This window comes from Diceros bicornis, chromosome 7, assembly GCF_020826845.1.
Source record: "Diceros bicornis minor isolate mBicDic1 chromosome 7, mDicBic1.mat.cur, whole genome shotgun sequence".
Lineage (NCBI taxonomy): Eukaryota > Metazoa > Chordata > Mammalia > Perissodactyla > Rhinocerotidae > Diceros > Diceros bicornis.
The window spans coordinates 70,557,770-70,582,948 of record NC_080746.1 but is presented as its reverse complement, the minus strand read 5'-3'; the positions used below and the strand labels follow the sequence as shown (position 1 = coordinate 70,582,948).

Sequence of the window (25,179 nt, the reverse complement as noted above, 5' to 3'; positions counted from 1 at the left end):
AATCAAAAAATCAAAACCAAACTATAAGCTCCATGAGAATGAGGACTTTTGTCTGTTTCATTCCCTGCTCTATTCCCGTGGATGCTCAGTAAATATTAGTTGAGTAAACAAATGCATGCATGTACAAATGCATGCACAAATAAATAAAACAAACCATGTCTAGTGTACACCACTGAGATACATGCATTCCAAGATACAGGGAGGGGCAGGGACTCTGTGTGGTTCACTGCTGCATCTCTAGGACCTAGAACATGCCTGGGCATGGTAGGCATTCAACAAATACTGGAACAGATCAATGAATCAAGGAATGAGTCACTTGCACAACCCAGTTCCTGACTTTAGTCCCTAATACCCTTTCTTTCATGGAAGGGAAAGAGTATCTCAACTGAGTAAGAGTACAGACCCTTGGTCACGACCTCAGGCAGTTCAGAAGGCAGATGCAGGTGCCAGCAGCTGGGCTCAGAGCCCCAGAGCCCCAGAAATGCCTCTTTGGAGGTGTGAGGGCCCTCGTGAAGTTCACAGAAGGGTTTTCATGCCAGCACTGGAAACCCAGCTACATCCATCCTGGCAGTGGCAGGCATCCCACCGTAGGCAGGTTGAGGACCAGACTTCTTTGTCACTGTCCAGACTAGCCGAGTGAGACTCCAAATCTCTCCCTTAAGGACAGCCTGGAGTTGGGCCAGAGCCTGCCAGGGGTGCTGTCCTCTGAGTGGCCCTGTGGGCAGAGACTTGCAGCCTAAGACACTGAGTGACCTGAGCCTTTGGGGGCAGGAGAGGTCTCTTAGGATCATAAATGGCTCTCCATCTGGATGAGCACACCTGCCATGTTCATGCCATCCTGAAACCCATGTCCTGGTCCTTCCTCCTTACCTTCCACCCATCACTCAGCAGGACTAGCATAAAACTTGCAAGAGCAACCTTTGCTATATAGGAACCTAAATTAGTGTAAGGTCCTTAAGTCAAGATCTCCTACAGGTCCGTAGCTTGGATGTATGGGGGAAACGGTTAGCTGTTAGGAACAGACTGTCTTAACAGCTGAGGTGACACTGGCCCTCATCCAGCTATGCCCAGCACCTAGAGCAGAAAAGTACCATGAGTTTTCAAGAAAGAGACCCCAAAGCCTGGCCCAGGTGCATTGGTGACATTTCCAAATATTACCTCTGGGTAATATTTCCTTTCAGAGTGCCCAGCGCAGCCCCAGAGTCCCACGTCACCACAAGTGCAAGTCCCGCTAGCAGTTTAGGGAAGACTGACCCCCTAAACCAACCCCTGTGTTTGAGGATTGAGCAGCTCCCACGGCAAAGAAGAGAGGAAACAACAAGCTTTATAAAGAACCATATTTATTTTCATTTACAGCATCAAATACCATAAATAAAGCTAAACATTGTCTGCTGTGTGCAAAATACAGGGTTCCGTGTGGCACTGTAAATGACTATCAAAGGTCACAAACATGCATTACAATGATGAGATGGGGGGGGCTAGCTAAGGAGGAGGCTGGGAGGGGAGAAGGGCATTCTTTGGTTGACATTCTATAAAGGGAGGGAGACTCTGCAAGAGAAGATAAGACAAAAGCAATGACTTCATACTGGCTAGGCTCTGCACCAATGCGGCGAGCAATGCAGCATGCAGGACTGTGCAGACAGGCTGAGAGGTCAGCATGGCTCTGGGCCTCATGCAGGACGGACACCCCCTGCAGCCTGAAACCGTGAGGCCTGGCCCACAACGGCTCCACCATACTTGGTGTGCTGTTTCTCTTTAAAACGAATGGGACTCCGAATGTCCTACCGCTCCATGTAAGGAGTCAGTGAGAAAATGTGCTTTGAGCAGAGCCGTGGGGGCACTGAAACTGGCTGCTCCGGGCCTGGGGCTGAAGTGAGTCATTTCCCAAAGCCATCCCTGGCCTGTAATGACGATTGCTCTAGTTGAAGCTTCTGCATCATCTGGGGCTTTACGAGCGAGAGAGATAAGAAGAGCCACAGCAAAATCCTTGGATCTAAAGTACAGGTTGCAGTAGAGAAAGGATTTGCTAGGAAAATTGTGATTATGTGTTCAAAATACAGAGGATGGATCAAGCTTGTGATGAAGCCAGGCAGTACTTTTTTAAAATCCCTCCAAAAAGAGTCACCTATGGTTTTGATCAATAACATCAATAACCTTTATGTTGGAACCAATTTAAGAAGATGCTTCTATGCATGTGCTTTTTCAGAGGTTGCTAGACAAAGGAGTTCTTTTCAAAGGTGACAGAGCCCTCTCTATGGTACTATCTCACAGTCAGGGTTAACCCTCCCAGGAAGGTAAGTGGCTTCGTAAGTGCAACCGGAAAAGCATGCGCGCAGGCCGCACAGGGAACAGAGGGGAGGCGGGGCATGCACCTGTGTGGACTGGGCTGCCGGCTCAGAGGTCAATGGAATCAGGAACGGCTTTCAAGCCGGACACCACCCCACGTTGTTAACCGACCATGCTACCAAATGAGTCTATTAGTATGCAAGACACTCGCAGTTAGCATACCAGTACCGCGGCGGGGAGGACGCGGACGGAAAGCGGGTTAGGGCTTAGTACCACTCTCTGAAAATTGGCAAGAAAACCAGTCACCTCAGAGCAGAAGTGTGTCAGCCAAGAAGTGGGTGTAGCACTGGAAGGCTGAAATGAACTGACGGCCACAGTGTAAGGTTGGAAAGAGAGAGACAGAAAAGAGAATTTAGTTTGGGGAAAAAAGGAAACTGACAACACGAGAAGGCACGGGAGTTGAAAATAAGGCAACCATTAAAAAACAAGAGAAACTCCCCCTGAACAAGTCACTGACGTGTAGGACAGATGAACCTTTCTGGTAGTGACCAGCTACTCATCCACGAGAGGGGACACATGTGGTTTGCATACCCCAATGCTCCCCTGTTCTCCACTCCGAGTGTACGTGCCCTCAGGACCCCCCCCCTCAATACCCTCTGCCCCAATTTGCTCTAGTGTCTCATATTCACTCTTGAATCTGCTGTGGAGGCTGAGAGGCGTCCGCTCCCGGACCCTTGGAGCTGCCCACCAGAAAGGTTCAAAGTCTCAGAACATACAAACATCTCAGACTTCTGACAGGCACACCCTGTCTCCTCAGAGTAATTCAAACTAGTCTCCTCATAGCCATAAGTGACATTCTCAGAGCCTAACTCTGGCTTTGCAGAGCATTCCACAAAGCGTCTCAGTCCACCCTCAGCTGATGACAATAACAATGACACGGCTGTGCGTGTGTTCACAGCATGACCTCAAGAATTTACTTTCGGAACCAAACATAAAATGAATCAAGGGCTCCTCCCACCACGCTGAACATTAAAATCCCAGCAAAAATTTGGAAAAACACAATGCAAGTCATCAGACTGACAGCAGTTCCAACAAGGACAGAGGCACTCATTCCCATGGACCTGGCCACAGCCATGCCCCTGTTTGACCCAAGGACTTCAGGGAAGCATTTGTAGAAATGTCCACCCTATAAAAACTTGTCATCTCAAAGCCCTCAAGAGTTCTGGCTCCTAACCCACACCAGGCTCCCTCCTTCCTTACTCCGGAGGAGATCTCTAGTGTAACAAGTGCGTGGAGCTGTTTCCAGCCCGGGAATTCTAGATACACTGAGCACGGTATCTCTGGCAGCCTCTCTGCTGTTCAACCAGACCCAGCAGCTGTGCACATCCAGGCGGCAGAGTGCAGTGGGGAGAGCTGAGGCCTCCTCCAGATGCCCAGAGTGAAGAAGTCAAGTTTTTGCCAATGCCTCTTTTTGCCCTTAATAGGGCATTTTTCTTTTGCATCAGTCAATAAACAGCTTCCACTCCCAGCCTCCCCTGACAATCAAGACACAGGGGAGCTTCCCCCTGGAGGTCAGACACATTCCTTTGCTAGGACAGTGTGAAAATAAATGGTTTCTGACTGTTTTGACCAAATATGCATGGCAGCCGAGTGGCTAAGCAGCAGACCCAGTGAGGTCTGCAAGCAGTGCTCACTGGGCAGGCTGTGCTTCCCAGAAACAACACCCTAACAAACGCTCTCCGTCCCAAAGGACGTGATGTGAGAGGGCAGAGTCCTCCCTCAGTCTGATCATTACGGACTCGAGTGGCCTTGGCTCAGACTGCATCTGGGCCGGGGACCTGATAGGGAGCCCCAGGGGTCATAGCTCCCAGTCCATGCCACCAGCTGACATAGCTCCTCTTCAGCATTGCATCAGCTTGACAGAGCTCTGCACAGTCAGGGGCCAACGGGCTCTCGCTGCAGTACTCATCAGTGAAAGGGAAAATGCACTTTTGTAGCAATCTGCTTGAAACCTTGTGGATCTGTGTCATTTAACTGTGATTTGGTATAGGGGAAAAAACCTTTAAGCTACTATTTTACATCAAAACAAGAGAGCAAAATGGTCTCTTCTGTCTAGGAGGAAAGAGAACAGCCAACTACACACTGCCATATGCTTTTGTAGGTTTAATTCTATTTTGTCCTTCTAAAATGACTATGCTTTCACCTTGCAAAAAATTGCCTCCTGTTGACAAGTGGCATCCAGGGACATAAATTGAAAGGCACTGGTCAGGAGATGGCACACTCACTTTGGTTTATATAAAAGCCCAAATCACTACCGTTGCAGGTAGTGACTCTTGCAACCGACTGCCACGTGGAAGGGGTCTGTAATACCAGTTATAAACCTCAAACCCGTTTAGAAAAATTGACGCTTATAGAAAAAAATGTTTTCTTTTGGCTTATTAAAAGTTAAAAATTGAAATGTAAACCCAGAAATATGGCTCGCTTTGGTATAAAAGTACAAAGCTATAAAAAAAATCCTTCATGTGGTGCCGGCCCCAGCACTGGGAGCAAAGGTTCACCCTGACAGGCCAGGCGCAGGAGGCCACCGTGGAACTCTTTGGCTTTGAGCTAATCGGTTCAAGACCGCTAGGCTTCCCGGCCAGCGCCTCAGCTACCTGGGAACACCCCGCCATCTACCCTGGAAATGTTAAGGCACTCTGGGGGGCCGGCGCGTCAGTGGAGCTTGACCGGGAGGCATCTGAGCACCGAGTTGCGGATGCTCTCGAGGGTCTCCTCGGACTCCCGGAACATGGAAGCCAGGACCTCGGAGAACACCCAGAGGAGGGGCAGCCCGAGGCTCAGGAGCTCGTAGGTGTAGCAGTAGTTGTAAGCATTGTCCCTGATATGCAGGCCGACGGCGCGCAGGAGTCCCTGAATCCAGTTAAGCAGGCTCCGGGGAAGGCGAAGCAGGCCCCACGACAGCCTGAGAGGCCAGCTTAGCGCCTTCCTAAAGAAGGAATTGGGGATACCTGGGGGGCTGCCTGCGGGCGTGCCGATGGCTGCGGCTGCGCAAGAGCTTTCCATGGGAGTGTCTCGCCGAGGGGCTTCTTGCTCTTTCCACGTCCCCTCCTCCTGAGAAAGAGATGAAAGCGAGCGCATTTAGTCCACGACGCTCACAGAGGACTCCGCCAACAAAGCAGACGGAGAGGCCAATAAAAATTGAACTTGGCAGACCCTGCGTTTTGCAACTAGCCTCCAACTAGCAGCAATTCAGCCCCAGGCACTGCTGAAGGGACCCGGATATGGGCACGCCTTTTCTTGGGGGGCAAATTGACCATAGGGTTCAGGAGCCCTCAAAACACACAGGTCCGGGGCCCGCCGGTGGCCTAGCGGTTAAGTGCGCGCTCTCTGCTTTGGCAGCCCTGGGGGTCACGGCCCAGATCCAGGGCATGGACCTACGCACTGCTTATCAAGCCATGCTGTGGCAGGTGCCCCACATAAAATAGAGGAAGATGGGCACTGGATGTTAGCCCAGGGCCCATCTTCCTCAGCAAAAAGAGGAGGATTGGCAACAGATGTTAGCTAAGGCTAATCTTCCTCACAAAAAACATAAAAAAACACACGTGTCCTTTGACTCAGCAATCCGATTTCTAATAATATATCCTAATAATTTGAAATATGGATAAAGAAGCATACAAAGACGTTCACTGTAAAAGTATTAAACAATATGAACGTCCAATAATATGCGACTCAAATCAATTATCGACCATCTTTTACAGGCATCAAAAATTATGCTCCAAAAGAATTTTATGTCATGGGAAATTGTTCTTGATACACTGTTAGTGAAAAAAGAAGGATATAAAACTGTAGTGATAGGATTCCAACTAGGTTAAAATATATTCAGAGGAAAATGTCTGGAAGGAAATGCTACAAAATTTTAATTATGGTTTTCTCAGGATAGAGCGATGATGGGTAATTTAACTCTCCTTCTTTATATATTTTCATCTATTTACCCATTTTTCTATGTCGAGCCTATATTAGTTACATAATCAGAAAAAAGCCATTACGTTGCAGGTCTGTGCTGGTGGTGGGTCATTGATCAAGGCGAAGAGAGGTATTTGCTAAGAGCTGCCAGAGGGGGGCGCTATCACAGGCCATCCATAAACTCAGCAAGCCAGACACTTTGCTGACATCAAAGAGCCTGGGGAAAGGACTTGGAACCCGCAGAGGGTTGGCCCTACCTGTGACATCCTTGCAAATAGAGCCCTATGGTCTCGTGGGCCCCAAGCACAGGGGAGCCACGTGGCATGGGACAGGGAAAGATCTCTGGGCTTCTGGCATCTAGAATGGGACAAATCCAGAGGCTGGCTCAACAGATTGAGGCAAAGGGATCCTCCACATAAGGAAGTAGAGACTATCTTCTTCACGTGTGGGTCTCAATCCCTCCAGGGCCAGAAATGTTGGCCTAACTTGGAGGAACCCCTGAAAACCGTCTCCTCTCTAGAGGTCTACCCTGTGTCACTAGCACTTTCGAGACAAAACCTACCTCTCTTTGCTGCTTCAACTCCGCCCGTCTCTTCCGTTGCTGATTATTGGTTTTACAGTGAATGAAATGAGGCTTGCAGAAAAACTTGCCTGTAAAAATAAATACACACACATACACACCCGCACACAGGTTTTTCTCTTGTAAGCTGGAGCCACAGCAGACATAAGCCAAGTGCTCACCACTGTCTAAGTCAGAGAATGTGAATAAGGGAAACAAGCTTAGGACAGCTGAAACTTGGGAAATGGTTCCTCTCACCTGCCTTAAAGAAGTGACACGGAGATGAGGCAGTAGGACCCTCTGCAGCTTCAGAGGCAGGCTGCAGCAATGGGGCGCTCCTGGGGTGGACTGAAACCCCCAGATAATCCCCAAACCAAACTGAGGCCAAGTCTCTCCCCAATGCCTGTTGCCAGGCAGTGAAATGACCAGCTCTGAATAGCAACACTATTTCTGGTTCCTCGTCCTTTCTGGGACCCCTGGGGGTGGGAAAGGCTCAGAACAGATGGCAGCAGTGATCCGGAGGAAAAGACCCAGGCAAGGTACACACTGGGCCACTGGCCACTGCCCAGGACCATTGGGCGCCTTCCAGAAAAGCCTTCTTTGCTCTTTGTTACAACAGTAACAACAGTGACGGGAAGAATGATAACAATAGGAAAATCTTATGTAGGGCCCGCACTATATCAGGCACGATTCTAAATGCTTCCCATGATTTAACTCATCCATCCTCACAACATCCTTTTAAACTCAGCACTATTATTATCCTCATTTCACAGATGAGGAAACTGAGGGAGCAAGAGGTTGGGTAGCAGGTTCATGGCTGTATGCCGGTAAGCGGTACGGTCTGGATGCGAAGCCAGGCAGTCCGGTGTGAGGGGACGGAATCACAAGCACTGTGCTGTACTGCCTCTCATTATATATGATGGTGCGAATAGCTAGTGCTGAAATTTGGAAAATAACCACTCATTCCAACAGGCACAATTCCTTCATCCCTATCTCTGGTAGCCCATTTACCAGACGGGATGTTATTATTATGGTTATTTTATAATACACACTTTATATACAGTAACGTTAAGATGCCATCATTTATCGAACCCTTATTATATGCCAGGTCTGGTGGCGAGCATGCTACATAGGGTGTCAGGTTTGACTTTCGACCACACAGGGGCGACAGAAGGTGGTGAGACTAAATGGGAAGATGTCCATAAAGCACTCGGCACACAGTAGGGCCCGCCAGTGCTGGCACATCCAGGTGCTGACGGCTTCCCCTTCCCTCAGGAGCCCCTGCCCAGCACAGGTGGCCTCTCTGTCTAGCAGGAGCTCCCGGCTCCCTGAGCGGCTTTCCTGATGACACTGTACTCCCCGGGAGCGTGGGCATCCCAGATCCTCCAGAGGGGCAGGAGCCCAGGCCAGAGACCACTGCCCTCCTTGGCCCTTGGGCGTTACCTTCGTCACCGTCGAAGGCGTAGGCGGCCAGGCGCAAGGTGGTGGCGCAGACACTGCAGCGGAAACACTCCCGGTGGAAGAAGTGGCCCTCTGCACTCAGCCGCTCCATCACGTACACACGCTTCTTACAGAAGTAACAGGTGTTGCTGCCGCCCAGGTTCCCGGGAAACACCTTTCGCATAGACTCCTGGGGGGCACGGGGCACAGGGAGAGAAGAGCAGCATGTTAGGGCTTCTACTGCATCCCCAAATGCGAGGCCTAGGCTTGTAGCAATTCTGACCTGAATCATGGGGACCTCGTAGGCACTTATTTGTTGCTTTTGTCACCGCAGGCACCACAGCAAAGAGTGAGGGTGGGAAGATGCACCCCCACCAGAACTCAATCCTGTAGGGGCTACTGAAATGGTCCTCCCAGGCAGGCAGGCCGGCCAGCAACAAGGCTGGCCGGAAGGGGCCTCCCACAGGCTGGTTGCTCTGGTTTCCGGTGGGAGTGATGTCACCTGGTCTGATGGAGTGGGCATCCCTCAAACATGCCTGCCCAGGGACGCTGTCGCCAGGAATCTGTCCCAGGGGTTACATGTTGCCTGGGTCTACAGCGAGGTCGCTGAAAGAGTGTTCTACACATCCTAGTCCCCCTGCAGGGACTTACGTCAGGCAAGGAAATCTTGCGGCTTTGAAACTGCTCAGAGAACGCAGAAAAGGGAGAGGCTGTGTCCTACAGCCCATAGGCTGCCAGTCAAATTCCTAAATGCAAGGTAGGAGGGTGAGGGCCAGGGCAGGGGTGCACCTGGGTGATTCCAGGTGAATGTGTCATAAGGAAACCAAAAAAATTGTCAGCTTAAATCATTGGTGGCAGCAGCGAGTGGCCTCATTTGGAGAAGGGAAGAATTCAAAGGAAAGGGATGTTTTCCCTATTACTGAATTCTCAATCCAGTGCAGAAGGGCCACTCAGGTTGGACACTAAACTGATGGTAGGGATGTCCAACTGTGTGGACGGCCTCGCCTGGCCTTTTTCCGAGTTCTCCATAGCCCTAGACGGCAGGGAAGTTGCTCTGTCTTGTGAAATGACCCAGAAGGGAGCCAAGTGGGGACTGTCTGTAAGGAAATGCAGCCTCCGCTATCCTCTGCTCTGACCAGCCCACTCGTAGTCCCCTTTGGCCCATGAGAAGGGGACCTTGGGAGGGCCAGGCCATCCTCTCTCATCCCGTGCACCCTCCCTGGGAGGTCAGAGCTGGTGTCTGCGGGAGAAGGCTGAGGGGTGTGCATCCTTACCAGGTCTGGAGAGGTGGCCTGGGTCTTAGGTCTGTGATCATTCATGTACAGATTGACCAGGACTTCGGCTGCAGCCCCTATTCCGCTGGACACTCTCCCTACCGTCAGCTACCCCAGAGCAGAGGCGGAGGAGACAGAGACAAAGGGAGAGGCCAGTTAGCACCCAGAAAGAAGAGACAAGCAGGCAGATGTGGGACAGGGCTCCACACCCACAGGCAGACAGCACCCAACGGCCTAAGAAAAGCAAAGAAATGGAACCCTGTGCCCTGGGCGAGCCAGGTGACTCAGAGAACTACATCCGTTGGGGGCACAGGCCCTTCAGGAGTTCACCGAGTTTCTCTTTTCACAGGTGGGGTGAATGAATCCCAGAGAGAAGAAGGGATGTAGCCAAGGCAACTTAGCAAATAAATGCTGGATTCAAGACTCTTACTCAGGTCTCCTGACCCCAGCCCGGGTGCCCCACAGGGCCTCTCACATCAGGGGCTAGGGTGACTCGGGCTGCTCAGGCCCCATAACCACCAAAAGGGCCTGTATGGCACCTCTGTGACTGTAGCCTCCAAAAGGCTATGAGGGAGAAAAGCCGAGCAAAGGAGACAAGGAAATAACAATCAAGATCTCACAGACAGCTGACTGCCACCGCCCTCCTCCAGAGGCCCCTCCCCCTGCAGAGGGGAGGGCTATGAGCTGCTGCTTGGTGAGCATGGGGTCTCACAGACCTGCAGGAAGGGTTGAGACCCCGCTCCACCAAGAAACCAGACCTGAGACTGGGGCCCAAGCTCTCAGCTTCTGAGCTCAGTTTCCTTGTCAAGTAAAATGCGCTAATTGTGCCGGCCTCATGGATTTGTGGGAAGAACTGAGTGAGAGAACATGTGCCAAAGCGCCTGGCACTTAGCAGAGCTAGGCCAAGATGAACTTGACTCCTCCCTCCCTTCCTCCTCTGAATTCAGCAGGCCGCAGCCTGCCCTGCAGCTCCCGGGTCCCTAGGGGGCGATGGCTGTGTCTGAGCTGAGTCCCTCAAGGCCAGGACCACAGACCACCTTGCCAGCAGAGGCAGTGACTGGACTGGGAGGCAGGAAGAGGGAGCAGGACGGAGGGCTGCACTACAGGCTCTAGGCGGCAGTGCCCCGAAGGTCCCAGAGCTGGTGCTAGGCAAGTCAGCTCCACGTGGCACCAGGATCACCTCCTGACGGGCTGCAGGTGCCCGTGCCCCTGAGGGCAGGATGGCCCACGCCTACCTACGGGTGCCTGGAGCCCCACCAACATGTCATGGAGCCGGGGAAGGGGTGGGAGCCAACAGCCCAGACATGGCACCATCACACACCTCGCAGCAAACCCCAACTTGCTCCCCCTTTCCCCACCAGCTCTGAAAGGCCACCCCCGTGCCTGTAGCCTCTCCTTCAGGGAGGCAAACATGCACAGTGTGAGATTCTCTAAACACTCTTCCTGATCCCAAGACCCTGGAGGGAGGAGGCTCCAGGCCCTCCCCAGTCTCTGAATCCAGCTCCTGGGAGATGTGGCCAGAGAGGGCAGCGATTTGGGCTGAAGGCCCTTGGGCACAGGTTGATAGCCATCCAGACGACAAATAGCAGTCACTTGTGTGAGGGCAGAGGAACACCCTCAATCTAAACCCAAGACTGCTCTTGACAGGCCACGTGTGATCCGACGTGAAAGCCTCAAAGACACAGCAGGAGGTTCGGGGAACAGAAAGCAAATGGCAGCAGGCTCCCACGGCTTCCCACCCCTGGCAGCTGTGCCCACCCTCAGAACCTGAGGCCAACTCACCGGATGCCAGCAAAAGACAGGAACCACAAGGGGATGAAGAGGGAAAGGGATGGCAAGCAGGCTGGGGAGAATGACCAGACCCGGGAGACTCTCGCTCTTTCTCATGAAGGAAACCCAACACTCACAGCGACTTGGGAACAGTCACTCCAACCACAGGTGGGGCTCTTGGGGATTGCAGAGAACGTGGCTGCAGGCCTGCTGGGGCAGTCTCGTCCCATGATTCAGACAGATGGGACCTCTTCAGACTTTACAAAGCCTGTCTCTCCCCAGGAGCAGCATCTGCCAGGGCAGTTCCCACCTCCCTCACCTCTCAAGCTGGCCCAGCCTGGGCGAGATTAGGATCCTGCTTCCAAACACACTTCCTGCCATTTTCAGGATTTCACAAATGCCAAGAAACTTAGCTCCTGCTTCCAAGACAGATTCGGGTGCACTGGCTCAGGACAATAACCCATTGTTTGCCTGATGTTCCATTCCCTGCTGGGGCCCCCGACACAGGCCCTCAGACAGGGGCTGTAGAATACCAAGTACTTCCTGGGTTTATATTGAAATAAAGGGCGGGAAGGCAGGGGAGGTCAGAATTACCTCCCTGCCCACACCGCCCTAGTGTGGCTGTCTCCACTGGCCCAGTGTGTGAACTGGTTTCCTGGTGCTCTCCCAGAAAGACACCAGGGTGATGCCATGATACCCACGTGCAATTATTGCCTCCCCCGAGTTAACAGAGACGGAGACTGTACTTTCTGGGGCTTTCAGTACAAGTCGCTAACGAGACCTTATTAACCACTTAGCTAATAAGCACTTTGTGCCGCTGAGCTTCCGTGCAATCCTGACTTAGGGAGCAATTACAGAAGCATGCAGAGGGCTGCGAGGTTGCCGGGGGGTGTTGCTAAAACACGTCTGTGCAGCTGCAGACCTGCTCAGTTGTTCTACCAGAACAGGGCACTGCCCAGGTCACCTGGCCAGGGGATCCAGGAAGAAGACCACACCTGGTCTTTCACTATGGGCCAAAAAGTCTTCTTTCTCCCAGCTGCATCCACATTCCCATGCTGTGACGGTGGCTTTCTTAAGAATAATGAAATGAAAGCTCCCTGAAGGAAAGCAGCATTGGCTCTCCCACATGCCCTTCCTAACCCGATGGAAACCATTCCAGAATCACCTATACCCAGAGGTGAACCAGGACTCCCTGGAGAGGTCACAGGGGACCAGGTGATGGAGAACTTGTCTCAAGGGGTTAGAGGGGTTCCTTGGAGCCCACCCCAAAGACCAGTGTGAAGGTGAACATTGCCCTGGGATCACAGGTTATTTTCACTGTGTTTCCTGACAGCTTGATGCCTTATTGGCTCCACAAGAGTGAGCACATGACCAGTTGGACTTGTGCTAGCTCAATGCTCCTCAAACTTTCAGTGGTGAATGATCAGATTTTGCTTTTTCTTTTTAAATCTCTTGAGGCCCAATACTTCCAGATACAATAAAAATGAAGTACTAGAAATATGATCGCACACTTGGATGTGTGGCAATGTCAAATTGCTCCGCAAGTGTCAAAGGCTCACTCTCGCTCGCTGTGCTCCTTGGGTCACAGACCAGTACCTGCCCATGAGTAGCACTGCTCTAGCCGACAGGGAAATTACCAGGCTTGCGGAATCCTGAGAAAGCAAGAGATGCTCAAATTGTGGAGAAACCTCCAGAAAATTCATCCTGGTATTGACCTCGAGTAAGATTCACAGGTCAACAAGGAGATTCCTGCACTGAAAGGCAAGCGCCTATGCTCCTGGGGAGGGCTGGTCCAGAGGAGAGCTTACCGTTCACCTGGGAACAGTTTGTCTAAACGCAAAGTCAGGCAATCTGATGATCTGACCAAAAACAATCCCATCCCAGTCACTAGTTTTGTAAAAATTGGTAATTTTGGAGGACCAGGGGTCTGCTTTTGCAACTCTTTATGTGTCTTTCAGTATTCTCGTAATTTTGAAGAATTGGGGTATTTCTCACTACTTTTCCTCCTTTGTGAATTTTAATTATTTTTCAGCTAATTAATTAGAATAAGCCAAAATGGTTGGATACTTCAGTTGGGCCATCACCTCACATTACATTAGACTAAGCTCACCTACTCCATTTCCCTTCTTTGAGCCTCAGCTTCCTCGTCTGTAAAATGGGTAGAGCACCACCATTTTCCCAGTGCTGCAAAAGAGAATCATCAAGGATGTGGGCCGTGCTTCCCACAGTGCTGGGCCCCCAAGAAGCACTTGGCAGAGAGTTAACACATCCTCAGCACCACCACTGGTACAGCTTCGTACTTCCATATTCTGAGACTTTTCTCCTCTCTTAGATGTCTTCACTTGAGACTCTTGGGTGCTTGGGTTCCCTCCTCTGCACAGGTAAGAACAATGTGCCCACCCAGGCTGAGTGCGCTTGCTTCTCTCCCCTGAGCCAACCCAGATTCAAACATGGTGCCTTCACTGTTGTCACAAGCACCATCACCAGAGGCTGCAGAAGATGGCATTCCTGAGGCAACCCTGTCACTCCCGACTCAGAATATGACAGCCCCTGCCTGGATGCTGGAGTCTTTCTCACCCTGCTCCAAACTGGCCCGTCTCTTCTCGGGTTTGCATCCCCTGATGTCATGACCCCATCTTATTCATCTCTACAATCCTGGCACAGGGGTGATGCTCCGAACGAGGGAGGAAGCAGGCTTCTGGGCCCATTAGTGTCCAAACAATGGTAACTCCTCTCCTGAGGCCTGGAACTCAGCCAAGAATACCAGGTGTCCAGGCTGCACATCTCCACAGCTGGGCCACTTGTGGCCACCTGGCCTGCTGTGAGCATCATGAAGCCCACACGGGTCAGGCAGGGGTGAGAGGAGAGCTTCCAGGGCCTTGGAGCTGCGGGTTCATGAGATGGGGAGGTTTTGACAAGTAGGGCCAGAGGAGGTCTCCTGGGCCCACGTGGGAAAGGACGTTCCTCACTGAGGAGACCCTGGGTGAGCGACATCAGAGGACAGGCTAGTGGACCAGAGTCCTCAGCTATATGCCCAGGGCAAGGAAAAGGGAAGGCAACAATTGCCACCCCCTGTTCGAGGGGGTCCAGAAATTATACACTCAGTGCCTCTGGGGCTGTGACCTCCCAGTGGTCACCCATGTCTGCACTTTCATCCCCTGTTGCTAGACACTGTGCTGCTGGTCATATGCGTTTAACCCTCATGGCCCTGTGAGGCGGGTCTTGTAATCGCCCTTAGCAGATGGGCCAGCTGAGGTTCAGGGAGGCTCTAACTCACCTGAGGCCGCACTGTTCCTAAGTGGCTGGGATAGAAATGGAAATCGGAAGGTGACTTCTTTGTCTTTAGAAAGAGAGGAATCAACATGCATTTTAGGTAAATGAGCTTTCTTCTAGAATTCTCCTCCACTCAGGAAAGAGCCCATTTACTGGATGCTTCAGGCATTTTACATTGCTAGGTCACTGCATTATTCCAATCACCCTCAGGAGCAGACGCTGTTATCTCCATTCTCTAGGTAGGAAACTAAGGTGCTGCGAGGTCCCCTAACTTGTCCAAGTTCACACAGTGTGTAATTGGTGCTCTGGGCCCAAGTGTGACTCCGAGCCCATAGCCTTCCCCCTGTAGCCCCCCATCTCCCTGAGACACACCAGCGTTCTGCAGATTAGAATCCCCCAGGCTAGGATGCACACAGGAGACCTCCAAAGGGCTGCCTAGCTCTATCCATGGGACAGAGAGAAGGACAATGAAGTCGGAGGTGGCCTTGAGAGCTATCCTTGTATCAGATGAAACAGAGGCATATTGCTCAACTAAGAAGGCCCAGCTTCTCTCTAATATGCAAATCTTTAGAGTCAACCCTGCAAATCCAGTTTTAAAACAAACACCCTCAAGGGCAGAGAAAGCTCCTTTTGCAATGCACATTGTTCTTCTGACCCAGGAGGACGAAACCACAGCCCCCAGCCCAGTGAGGCTGTCCCTCTTGCTCAGCTGTGCAAACACTCAGCCGCCATCTGGTTCTTGCAAGAACTCACCACCTTGACAAATGTCTGGCAGCCACGCCAGAGGCCAAATCAGCAGTGGTTTCTCTTCTTTAAGAAAGAAGTTAACTAATGGCTGATAGGGGGCTGATACCACTACAGGAGGGCTGGTTTGATGGAATGGATGAGCCAAATGGTGCTGGGGACACATGACTGGACATGATCACATAGTTTAAGGCCTTGAAAGACAAAACTCCAGGGTAAGGATCTGGGCCCTAAATGAGAAGGCCTCAACACTCCCCATGACCGTTCTGGCCCAAAATCCTGCAGCGTCACTCTTAATCCTAAGGCAGAACGTCAATCTGAGGGGCTGGTAAGTATAGTCTGAAGGCAGAGCTCTGGCCACGTCTCTGAGTCGATAACCTGAGTTTGCATCCCTGGGAGTAACACATGCTCCTTGTGACAAGTTTGTCTAAGTCTATTCCCATGAGGAGGTGATTATCCCTGGATCCTCAGAATTAGGGTGTAGGGATCTAGGACAAGAACAGAGACACGCTGCCTGCCAGGAGGTTGCCAAGGACTAAGCGTCAGTCTCCAAGTGCATTTTTCTTCCTCGGGGTCCCCTGAATGGAGGCCATCTTGGGTCACTGGGCAATCAGAGCAGCCCATAACCTGCTGGGAAGAAGCATTAAGGCCCCAGGCTCTCTTCAGGGGAGAGGCTCCCTGAGCTCCAACAGGACTGAATGAAGCTGTTTGTCACCAGGCTGTCACCTACTTTAAGGGGCAGCCAATTCTCTCCTCAGAGGAGGCTGTCACTCTGCCAGATTTTGCAAGTGCAAAGCCCAGTGCTGAATAGATGGTGGGGTGGGGCCTGGGAGAGGGAGAGAAGTTGGGAATGGGGGCAACTGGCATACCCTTTCCAAAACTGTTTGAAACTGAAACTGGAAATTCACCACTCACTCCAACCCAAACTGCCTACCATGGCTTCAGACTGAGATCTGGAGGGCTCTGTGGGTGTCAAGTCCAACCTGGATCCTTTTCACAAATGGAGAAACTAAAGCACAGAGAGGGTAAGTGACTTGCCCAGGGTGGCCCTTTCTAAGAGCTCCCCAATTGTTCCCAGCCACACTGTGAAAGGCACATCAGCCTGTAATTAATAAGTCAGGGGCTTTTAACATAGCCCAATTACACCATCATCTGACGACCAAGGCTGGCTCAGAAGATGAGATAAGAAAAACAAGGGGCGACTGTTCTGCCGCAAGCCGGGAGAAATAAGGAACTAAGCTGTAGAGGTGGGGGCCGGAGGAGCTGGAACTGGCCGTCCCAAAGCCCGCCCCATTTGCAGCCCTCCTTGCACTCCAGTGGGGGGCTCTCCATGGACACAGCCTCTGGGCTGGTCCCTCTGACAAGGCCTCCATTCACACTTGGCCCCCGTGGTCCAGAGGAGAGAACACTGGGCCGCAGTCAGGAGCCCTGGGCACTAGTCTCCTCTATGTACCTTTGTTTTCCCATCTGTGGCTCTGCTCCTACTCAATTCTCTTTCCGAGGAAGAATCCCCCTGCCACTTCATTGAAAATTGCTACCCTTCCCCAGCATGCCAGGTCCCTGCTACTTGTTCTAATTTTTCCATAGGAAGCATCGTCTTGTCTTCTGATATATAATTTACTTATATATCATATTATTGTTGATTGTTTACTTCCCCCTACCAGGACACAAGCCTCATCAGGGCAGGAACATAACCCTGGTCATTGATGCCTACCCCAAGAGCCTGACGGGCCTGACACTAAGCTGTCATTCAATAAACATTTGTAGAATGAATGAAGGTTCACTCATTGGCCTACCGAGTGACGTTGGTTTAAAGACCCCAGTGGAGAAGCAGCCAAGGGCCTCAGTGGAGTGAGTGTGATGATGATGTGATGGAGGATATGCTCTCTGACAAGAAGTGTCCTGCCAGACCCCAGCGGCCCCACATGGACTCAGGCAGGCTGTTCCTTGCCATTACCCAGAGAACTAATACCCAGTGGAAACCATGTCAGAGGGTGGCTTTTCTTGCCCCAGCTCTGCCCTCAACTCTGAGAGGGCAGTGACCAAGCCAGGACTCTCTGAGGATGAAAGAGAAGCACAAGCAAAGGAGAGCCTCGACCAGGGCTAGCCAGAGAGGCTGGACCGGAGAGAAGCAAGTGTGGGCTTGGTGGCCCAGCCAGGAGCACCAGTCACTGCCTGCCTGTGCCCAGGCGCCGTTATCCTCTCATCGTGCTGGCAAGGTGCCAAGGACCTTCTTCCATAGCAGGAAATACCCCCCAGGGAAGGCTTCTCTACCAAGCTGAACCTTTGGTGATGGTGGTGACAAAAATGCCAATCTCCATGCATATGACTCACTATGACATGAGCCAGGAACACTCCCTTGTTGATGAGAAAAGGGAGGCCCAGACAGGTCAGGAAACTTAAGGTCAAACAGCTGACCAATGGCTGACCTGGAACAAGATGCTGGCCATCTAGCTCAGCCATGGCTATCTTGAGTGGAGCTGAAGATCGAAGTGTTTGTTTCTCCATGTCACTTCCTGCTGCCCCTTCCAGGGATGCTTCATACCCATGTTAAGGACCTCGGAGGGGGTGGAGCTGATACGATTCCTTGCTCCTTTCTTGGAGACCCTACCTGCACTCTTCTCTCCACAGTGATGCAGGTCATCGGGGATGGGACTCCCAGCTACACACCAAGAGGCAGCTCCTAGTCTTCCATTAACGCAACAGCAGATTGCTGGTTGTGCATCAGCCTGACAGCATGGAAGCAAATGAGCAGTAACCCTGACAGGGGACATTCAGCATTGCACGCCGAGCCGAGCCCAGGTGGGAGGTAGACAGGCTGGATGTGTTCAGAGGAGCACAGTCTGCGGAGAAGAGACTCCAAATCTGCTCCTGTGAGCATTGGCTAAAGAAGTGGGCTTCACATCCGTTTTTAGGTTCATCCATTCCAGAGGCCAAGATTCCCAGGAGACTGTCCCCTCTCACTCCAGCCTGGCATTATCTCAGCATATTAAGTAATAGGAAGATAAGTGGAATATATGAAAAGTGCTCCAGAACGCAACTTTTAATAATTGCTCATGGTGCATTGCATTATCTACTTAACCAAAGTTGGCTCCCCACTCCCTCTTCCCCTCTGAGCCAACCTCTGCACTACTACATGAATCATCCTTCTAGAACACAGAGCACATCCTTCGGTGGCTCTTTATAAGAGGAGAGAAAGAAATTCCTTAATATGAAAAGAGCGGGCTGCCATTCATCCTCCTTCTCCACCCTCCCATAAACATTTTTATCCCCAAATAAAGTTGCACCAGAATCCTGTCTTTCCATTCATGCAAGTCCCATCTCCTGCCTTTGCACATGCCAGCCCCTACCCCTGACTTCTCTCCAGCAAATCCTCCCATGTAACCTTCAACACAGCTCCCATATTACCTCCTCTGTGAATCCTTCCCAGGCTTCCCCCCTCTGGCTTGCCCTGTATACCTCACCTAGAACCAATGGATCGTATTGCATTAGGGTCACATGTGAAACTGCCATTTTGTTAGGTTAAAAACAGCCAAATACTGGCAATTTCATATGGGAAAAATGTTACTTATTTCTACGTGACTGTGCTGTTTCCATCTAAACCGTTGTAAGGGAACTGTACCTCCCTCCTCTTTGTTTTCTCGGCATCTGGCACAGAAGTTGGCATATGGTGGGTGCCCAATTAACACTTGCTGGATAAATGAGCTCTGTTACACAAGTTTTTGTGTGCTGCCTGTTCCGCTGTGTTGCTTGCTCCAACACAGAAACAAAAAAGAATCCAGGACTGTTGTAAAGCTCCTTACAAATTTTCATCCCAGCCAAGCCAAACTCCAGATGTTCGTCTGTGCAGGTTGAGCAGAGCAGGAGAACATCTCAGAACATGCAGGGAGTGGGGGAAGCTAATTGTGCAGGACAACTACCTTTCTGGCAGGAGACACAGAGTCAACAGTCGACGGAGAGGAAGTAGCAGCTGGATCAGGAGGTGGAAGGCAGGAGGGAGAAGACGGAGGAGGAGTATGAGACAGGCCTTTAGAGAGTAGTTTATTCTGCGCAGAACAGAAACAGAGGAGACTGTGATTATCCCCCGGGAAATGCACAGCGATGCTTGCCTCGATGATGCAGCCCCTTGCCTATGCATTTAAGGAGGAGAGAAGACATCCAGACCCGAGTCTCAGGACAAAACAGGAGCCCCTGTCTTTGGAGCCCAGCAGGACTGTCTGGCTCCTGACTACACTGCACTTGCTACAACTACCCCGTCTCCCTTCTCACAGCAAAACAGCTGGAGCAGCTCCAACCTGTTCTTGCCTGCCTCTCCTGCAGACACTCGTGCTAACTCCTCCTGAAGCCCTCGCTGTGGAGCTTGGTATGAAGGAGCGGCTGCAAGCTTAGGAAAGGAGAATTCTGGGCTACTTTGGGCAGACGGCCCCAGCAGGGCCTCTGCAGCTGCAGACAACCGTGCCAGCCTCCCAGCAGCTGTGTGGAGCCCTAAAAACGATCTAAATGCACAGCAACTTTCCCATGTCAATGACCCTGCCAAGTAGGAGAGGACACAGGTCTGGAGGAGATAGAGTGAAAGCAGCAGGGGAGGTACGTTCTGGAGCCCAGGCTGCTGCAAGCAAGGGAGCACCTTACACATCCAGGCAGCGCACCGCGGGACCACACCATCAACTCTTACATCTCCTTGCGAGCACATTCTCTTCTTGTCAGCAAGTTTCTAAATAAGTACCTGGCCTGGAGGGGGCTGTGCTTCCCATGCTAAGGCAAAGCCATTCTTGGCTCGATGCTGCCTTCAGGAAAGCAGAGTGCAGGTTACAACGTGGTTGATCTTCTGACTTAGTGTCTCCCTGATCAGGGCCACCAGGAGATTGCTCCTTCGTGCCCCAGAATATCATGAGCAACTGGTTTGCTCTCACCTTCAAGGCACCTGTGATATGATTCTTGCAACCAACCAGCTTTCCCTCTTTGTGTTGACCATCAGGAAGCTCAGAGCCTACTCAGAAGCTATCTAGGATCTAACAGCACGCGTTTCTGTTCAGTAACATTTTCCTTTGATCTGAGGCTACTTTTCTGCCTTGTTTTTCCCTTTGTTATGAATTATCTACTTATTTTGAATCATCTCATTTTGGTCTTTTTTAGAAACCAGTTCGAATTCTCTAGAGGCTTGAAAAGTGAATAGCGCCTCATTTTATAAAAGGAGGAGGAAGGAGGAAATGAAGCTCCAGAGACTGACTCCCGGTCATGTCGCTGGAGGTCCGACACCTTGTCCTGGGGGCTCCGAGAGCCCCGTGATTACCTGTGGGAAATCCTCGTGTCCAAACATGGAGGCGAGGTGAGCCGCCTTCTCCTTAATGTTCTTTGTGTGAAATTCCCTGTTGGCCAAGTTCTGAGCCCTCTTCTGCAGTCAAGGTGAGGAAGGAGAAAGAAAAGCAAGATAGTGACAGAGACTGCGATGGTTACCTCCGAGAGAGAGAGAGAGGCGGGCTGGTCTCAGCTACCACACGTGGCAGGACGGAGACAGGGGTGAACAGATACAGAAGGAACCCCCCCCCAGGCAGGAAGGGGAGGAGGAGAGAGGGCACCCAGACACAGGCAGAGACAGGCAGGGGTGAGGCTGTCACCTGGACAATCTTGTCCTCCACTTGCTGCAGCCGCCGCAGCACCCCAGATGGGGCCAGCCCTCCCTGGCAGGTGGGAGGCAGGGCGGCAGATGGTTCTGGCCCCCCTAGCTGCAGGTCAGACTTGGCTCTGGCTCTCCAGGGCCTGCTCGGGCCCTCGCTGCCAGCGGACACTTGCTTTAGCTCCCGGAGCACATGCCCCGTCACAACCACTGGGGGGAACTGGGGGAGAGGAAAAATCAAGCTTCCTTCCCAACTGTGGCTCTTTCACAGACCCCCAACGTGAGGGATCCCCACGAGGACCAGCATAAAGGGCACCCCAGGTGCCACCTCGAGTCAGATTCCAAACTAACCTCAGGTGTTGCCTTTCCAGCACCTGCCTCAGAATCACCCGACAGCCTCCTTAACTATACAGTCTTCGGCCTCACCCCAGACCCAGTGAATCAAAACCTGTACCACCCTCGTTCTCAGTCCTAGCTGCACACTGAAATCACCTAGGGCACCTTTGAAAAAACAACCCAAGACTGGGCCCAACCCCCAGAGATTCTATCTGGGCACCAGATACAGTCACGCGCTGTATAACGATGTTTTGGTCAACGACGGACTGCATACATGATGGTGGTCCCATAAGATTAGCACCACATAGCCCGGGTGTGTAGTAGACTATACATCTAGGTTTGTGTAAGTACACTCTATGATGTTTGCACAATGACGAAATCGCCTAATGACGCATTTCTTAGAACTATCCTCGTCATTAAGTGACACGTGACTGTATTGGTATTTTTTACTGAAAAAAAAAATTGCTCCCCTAGGTAATTCTTACACACATAGACATAAAATCCCTGCATTACATCCACACTGACCTCGTTCCACCTGCACCACCAGAAGCAACACAGAATTCCTAATGCTGTGCTGTGGTCAATAACAGTGATTCTGTTCAAATTCCAAACCCAGAGATGCCAGCTGGAAAAAGCCACAGTCCATGGCTGCCATCTGCCTTCCTGTCCACTGGGCAGGTCCTCATCTACTCAGGCACCAGGGGAGGCCTTCACCACATTCCAGCCTTCCCCCTTCAGTGGCGTGCAGCCAATCGGCCACCTGAGCCCATTCTACCATCACAGCCATGTTTTCATAGATTTAATAATCAGCCTATCGAAGTGGTCTGTGAACAAAGCTAAGTGTCCCAGGGGCATCACACAGAACTCCCCATGTAGTGTGATCTGTTTTTACCAAGAGCATGTTAGTTGGTGGGTCAATACCCCTGACCGGCATGTATTTCAAGATGCTGAATACTTCGTTATTCTTACCTATCAGGGTGGTGACCTCAAGTTGTGTCTGCCTCCCCAGAGAATCTACAATCAGCCCTACTTGGGGTGCGGAGAGAGCCACTGACCCCACCCCTCTGGCTTCACCAGGACAGCGTCCACTGGAAGGAGCCCTACCTGCCTTTTCAGAGGAGGTGACGGGCTGGGTGTGGGCTCCTCCGGCGTGGGGCGGCGAGAGTGAACAGGAGAGTCAGAGGAAGAGCGCAGGACGGGCTTACCTATCCCTGAGACATGGCGTTCCTGGGAGGAGGAAGGCAGATCCGAGAGAGCAGCCGCAGGAAACGTGAAGGAAAAGGTGAGTTAGACTGAGACAGCGGAGGGAAGAGAGGGAGAGAGGCAGGGAGAGAGCGTGCAAGCGCAGAGAGAGCACCGGGCTGAACTCCTGCCAGCCCAGCCCAGCTGGGAAACTTGAACCCTGGCTCTCTGTCCATGTGAACAGCAAGTCCTGGAGTCCCCTACTCTGGGACAACGTGTGAATCCCAGGGAGGCCTTGCTTTTGGCTCAGACCTGGGGCACTGGGTGGCCACTGCCAGAGCCCATGCCAGGCCAGGGTGGCCAGCCCCAAAAGCCTCCTGGAAATGGAAAAGCTTCCTGCCCCCTAGAATGATGAGGATGCTACAGTCCTTCTGAAGGGAGTCCCCTCCTAGACACCTGGGGACTGCAAGGGACCAAGCCTCCAGAAGGGGCAATTGAGAAAAAAATTCAGAGAATTACAGATCTCAGGAAAATGGCCCCTTTGTAATAAAATCACCTGGCTTCCTGGGGAAGGCCAGTTTGTCCAGGAGGGGCATGGTCCACATCAAGACCAGGAAGACGTCTATGGAGGCCTCTAAACCCAACTAACCAGGAGCCTGTCCTCCTGAGAGGAGGAGGTGTCACATGACAGGTGTTCTCCAAAGAAAAACAAACCCCTTGTCTCAAACTTTTGTAATGTGACAGCAGCATACCAAAGGAATTTAGGGGAGCAAACAGAACCATGCAGCACAGACCCAGAGCCAGAACCGAGAGAAGTCAGTTTGGTCTGCAGCCTGACCCGCAACATTCTATCTCCTTCAGCCTCACGCTGACCCCGGTCAGACACGAGAGCCCTGCCAGCCTGACTCAAGGGAACTGGGAGAGGGGGGCACCATGAGAACACTGAGGAGGTGGTCACCGTTCCTGTAGGCCCACATGGAGCTATGACCTATGACTCAGTTTCCCCTAGTTTAGACAGGTCGTCTCACTATAGACTTAGCACTCTCCCAGGCAGCCAGCATCTCTAAAGCTCCCTCAAGCTGTACCATCTCATAGATGGCTGCAAACCAAGTCATAGTTGCAAAACAAAACCAAATTAGGGAAAGGATTTCTTCTCCGACACAGAACAGGCATGGACGAACTACAGTGCTCGGGCCAGATCTGGCCTGCTGCCTGTTTTGTAAATAAAGTTTTATTGGAACACAGCCCCGTGCATTTGTTTAGGTAACGTCTATGACTGCTTTTATGCTACCTCGGCAGAGTTGAGTAGCTGCAAGAGAGAGTGTATGGCCCCCAAAGCCTAAAATATTTGCCATCTGGCCTCTTTTGGAAAAGTCTGCTGACTCCTGATCTAGAAGAAGCTCGAGCCTCACTTGAGCCGGGCCTGGCTGGCATACCTGAAATCCATCACTAGCCAGAACATTTCTGCGGGCTTCTCAGTTCTAATCACAGAAAGGCAGGTCCAGCGAGGATCTGACGGGACTCACCGGCTTCAGGAGGGAGGGATTCCGAGAGTTCTCCTCAAACTTGGCCAGCAGCTGGCTCGCCATGGACTTCACCTTGTTCTGATTCCCACCTTCTTTGCTGCTGCCCTCTTGACTGGAGCCCAGGGTCCGGCTGGAAAAGGCGGAAGGCTGCGAAGGCCAAGGCAGTGCATTGGTTGTCGGATCCCAGAACCCAGACAGCAGGGAGGTGGCCTGGGGGCTCAGGACATGGGACAAGTTTCCTGAATAAGGACGCCCTCTGAGGTCTGAGGAAGTGAGGCGGAGGCAGCAGGTGATACCAATGGAGATAATGCTCACAGGAGGGACATGTCTTCCCAAAGGCAGGCACACCCAGGCTTGGGAGCCAGACAGAGTTTGAATCCTAACTCTTTCACCTCCCAGCCCAATGACCTTGGCAATATACCTAACTTCTCTGAAGTTTCCTCATCTGTAAAATGGGAGCATAACCTACTTCACATGGTGGTTGCAAAAATCAAATATAATAATGAAGTGATGAGCAAAATAGTTTTCAAAATACATCACATGGGGCCGGTCCCCTGGCTTAGTGGTTAAGTGTGTGCGCTCAGCAGCTGGCGGCCTGGGTTCAGATCCCGGGCGCACACTGACACACCGCTTCTCCGGCCATGCTGAGGCGGAGTCCCACATACAGCAACTAGAAGGATGTGCAACTATGACATACAACTATCTACTGGGGCTTTGGGGAGAAAAAGGGGGAAAAAAAAAAAGAGGAGGATTGGCATGGATGTTAGCTCAGGGCTGATCTTTCTCAAAAAAAAAAAAAAAGAACTATCAAAATACATCACGTGCCTGCCAAGAGGTGAAGAGTAGGGAGGATGAAGGGGGTGTCAGTCAGGCAGTGCACAGGCTCTGAGCTTCTTTCTCCCCTCTGCTCTGCACCCCACTCCCAACTTCAACCAGTCCTGCTGTGGCTGCTATCTTTTAAAAAAATTTAATTTTGAAATAATTTTAGATTTACAGAAAAGTTACAAAGATAGCACAGCGAGTTCCTGCATACCCTTCACCCAGTTGCACCTAATGTTAACATCTGGAACAATCATGGTACTGTTATCAAAACTAAGAAATGAACACTGGCATGATATTAAACTATAGATTTGATTCGGATTATAGTGGTTTCTCCACTAACGTCCTTTTTCAGCCCCAGGACACAATCCAGGATCCCACATTGCATTC

General features: G+C 51.5%; 1 protein-coding gene across 6 annotated transcripts in view; it reads right to left on the bottom strand.

Moving 5' to 3' along the window:
• MICAL2 (microtubule associated monooxygenase, calponin and LIM domain containing 2) overlaps nucleotides 1-25,179 on the bottom strand; it is a 220,576-nt gene that overhangs the window by 79,408 nt on the left and 115,989 nt on the right. For 3 of the 6 annotated variants that reach the window (XM_058545992.1, XM_058545993.1, XM_058545995.1), the window contains 5 exons: nucleotides 23,971-24,117; nucleotides 9,523-9,630; nucleotides 8,252-8,438; nucleotides 6,812-6,900; nucleotides 5,295-5,397 (listed from right to left, as the gene is read on the bottom strand). In XM_058545992.1, coding sequence (XP_058401975.1) covers nucleotides 5,295-5,397; nucleotides 6,812-6,900; nucleotides 8,252-8,438; nucleotides 9,523-9,630; nucleotides 23,971-24,117 — 634 coding nt within the window. Of the gene's footprint in view, nucleotides 1-2,931; nucleotides 5,398-6,811; nucleotides 6,901-8,251; nucleotides 8,439-9,522; nucleotides 9,631-14,569; nucleotides 14,633-19,229; nucleotides 19,356-20,602; nucleotides 20,705-20,927; nucleotides 21,147-22,366; nucleotides 22,490-23,970; nucleotides 24,118-25,179 lie in introns of those variants that run through there. The other 3 variants (XM_058545997.1, XM_058545994.1, XM_058545996.1) reach the window with 3 other exon arrangements.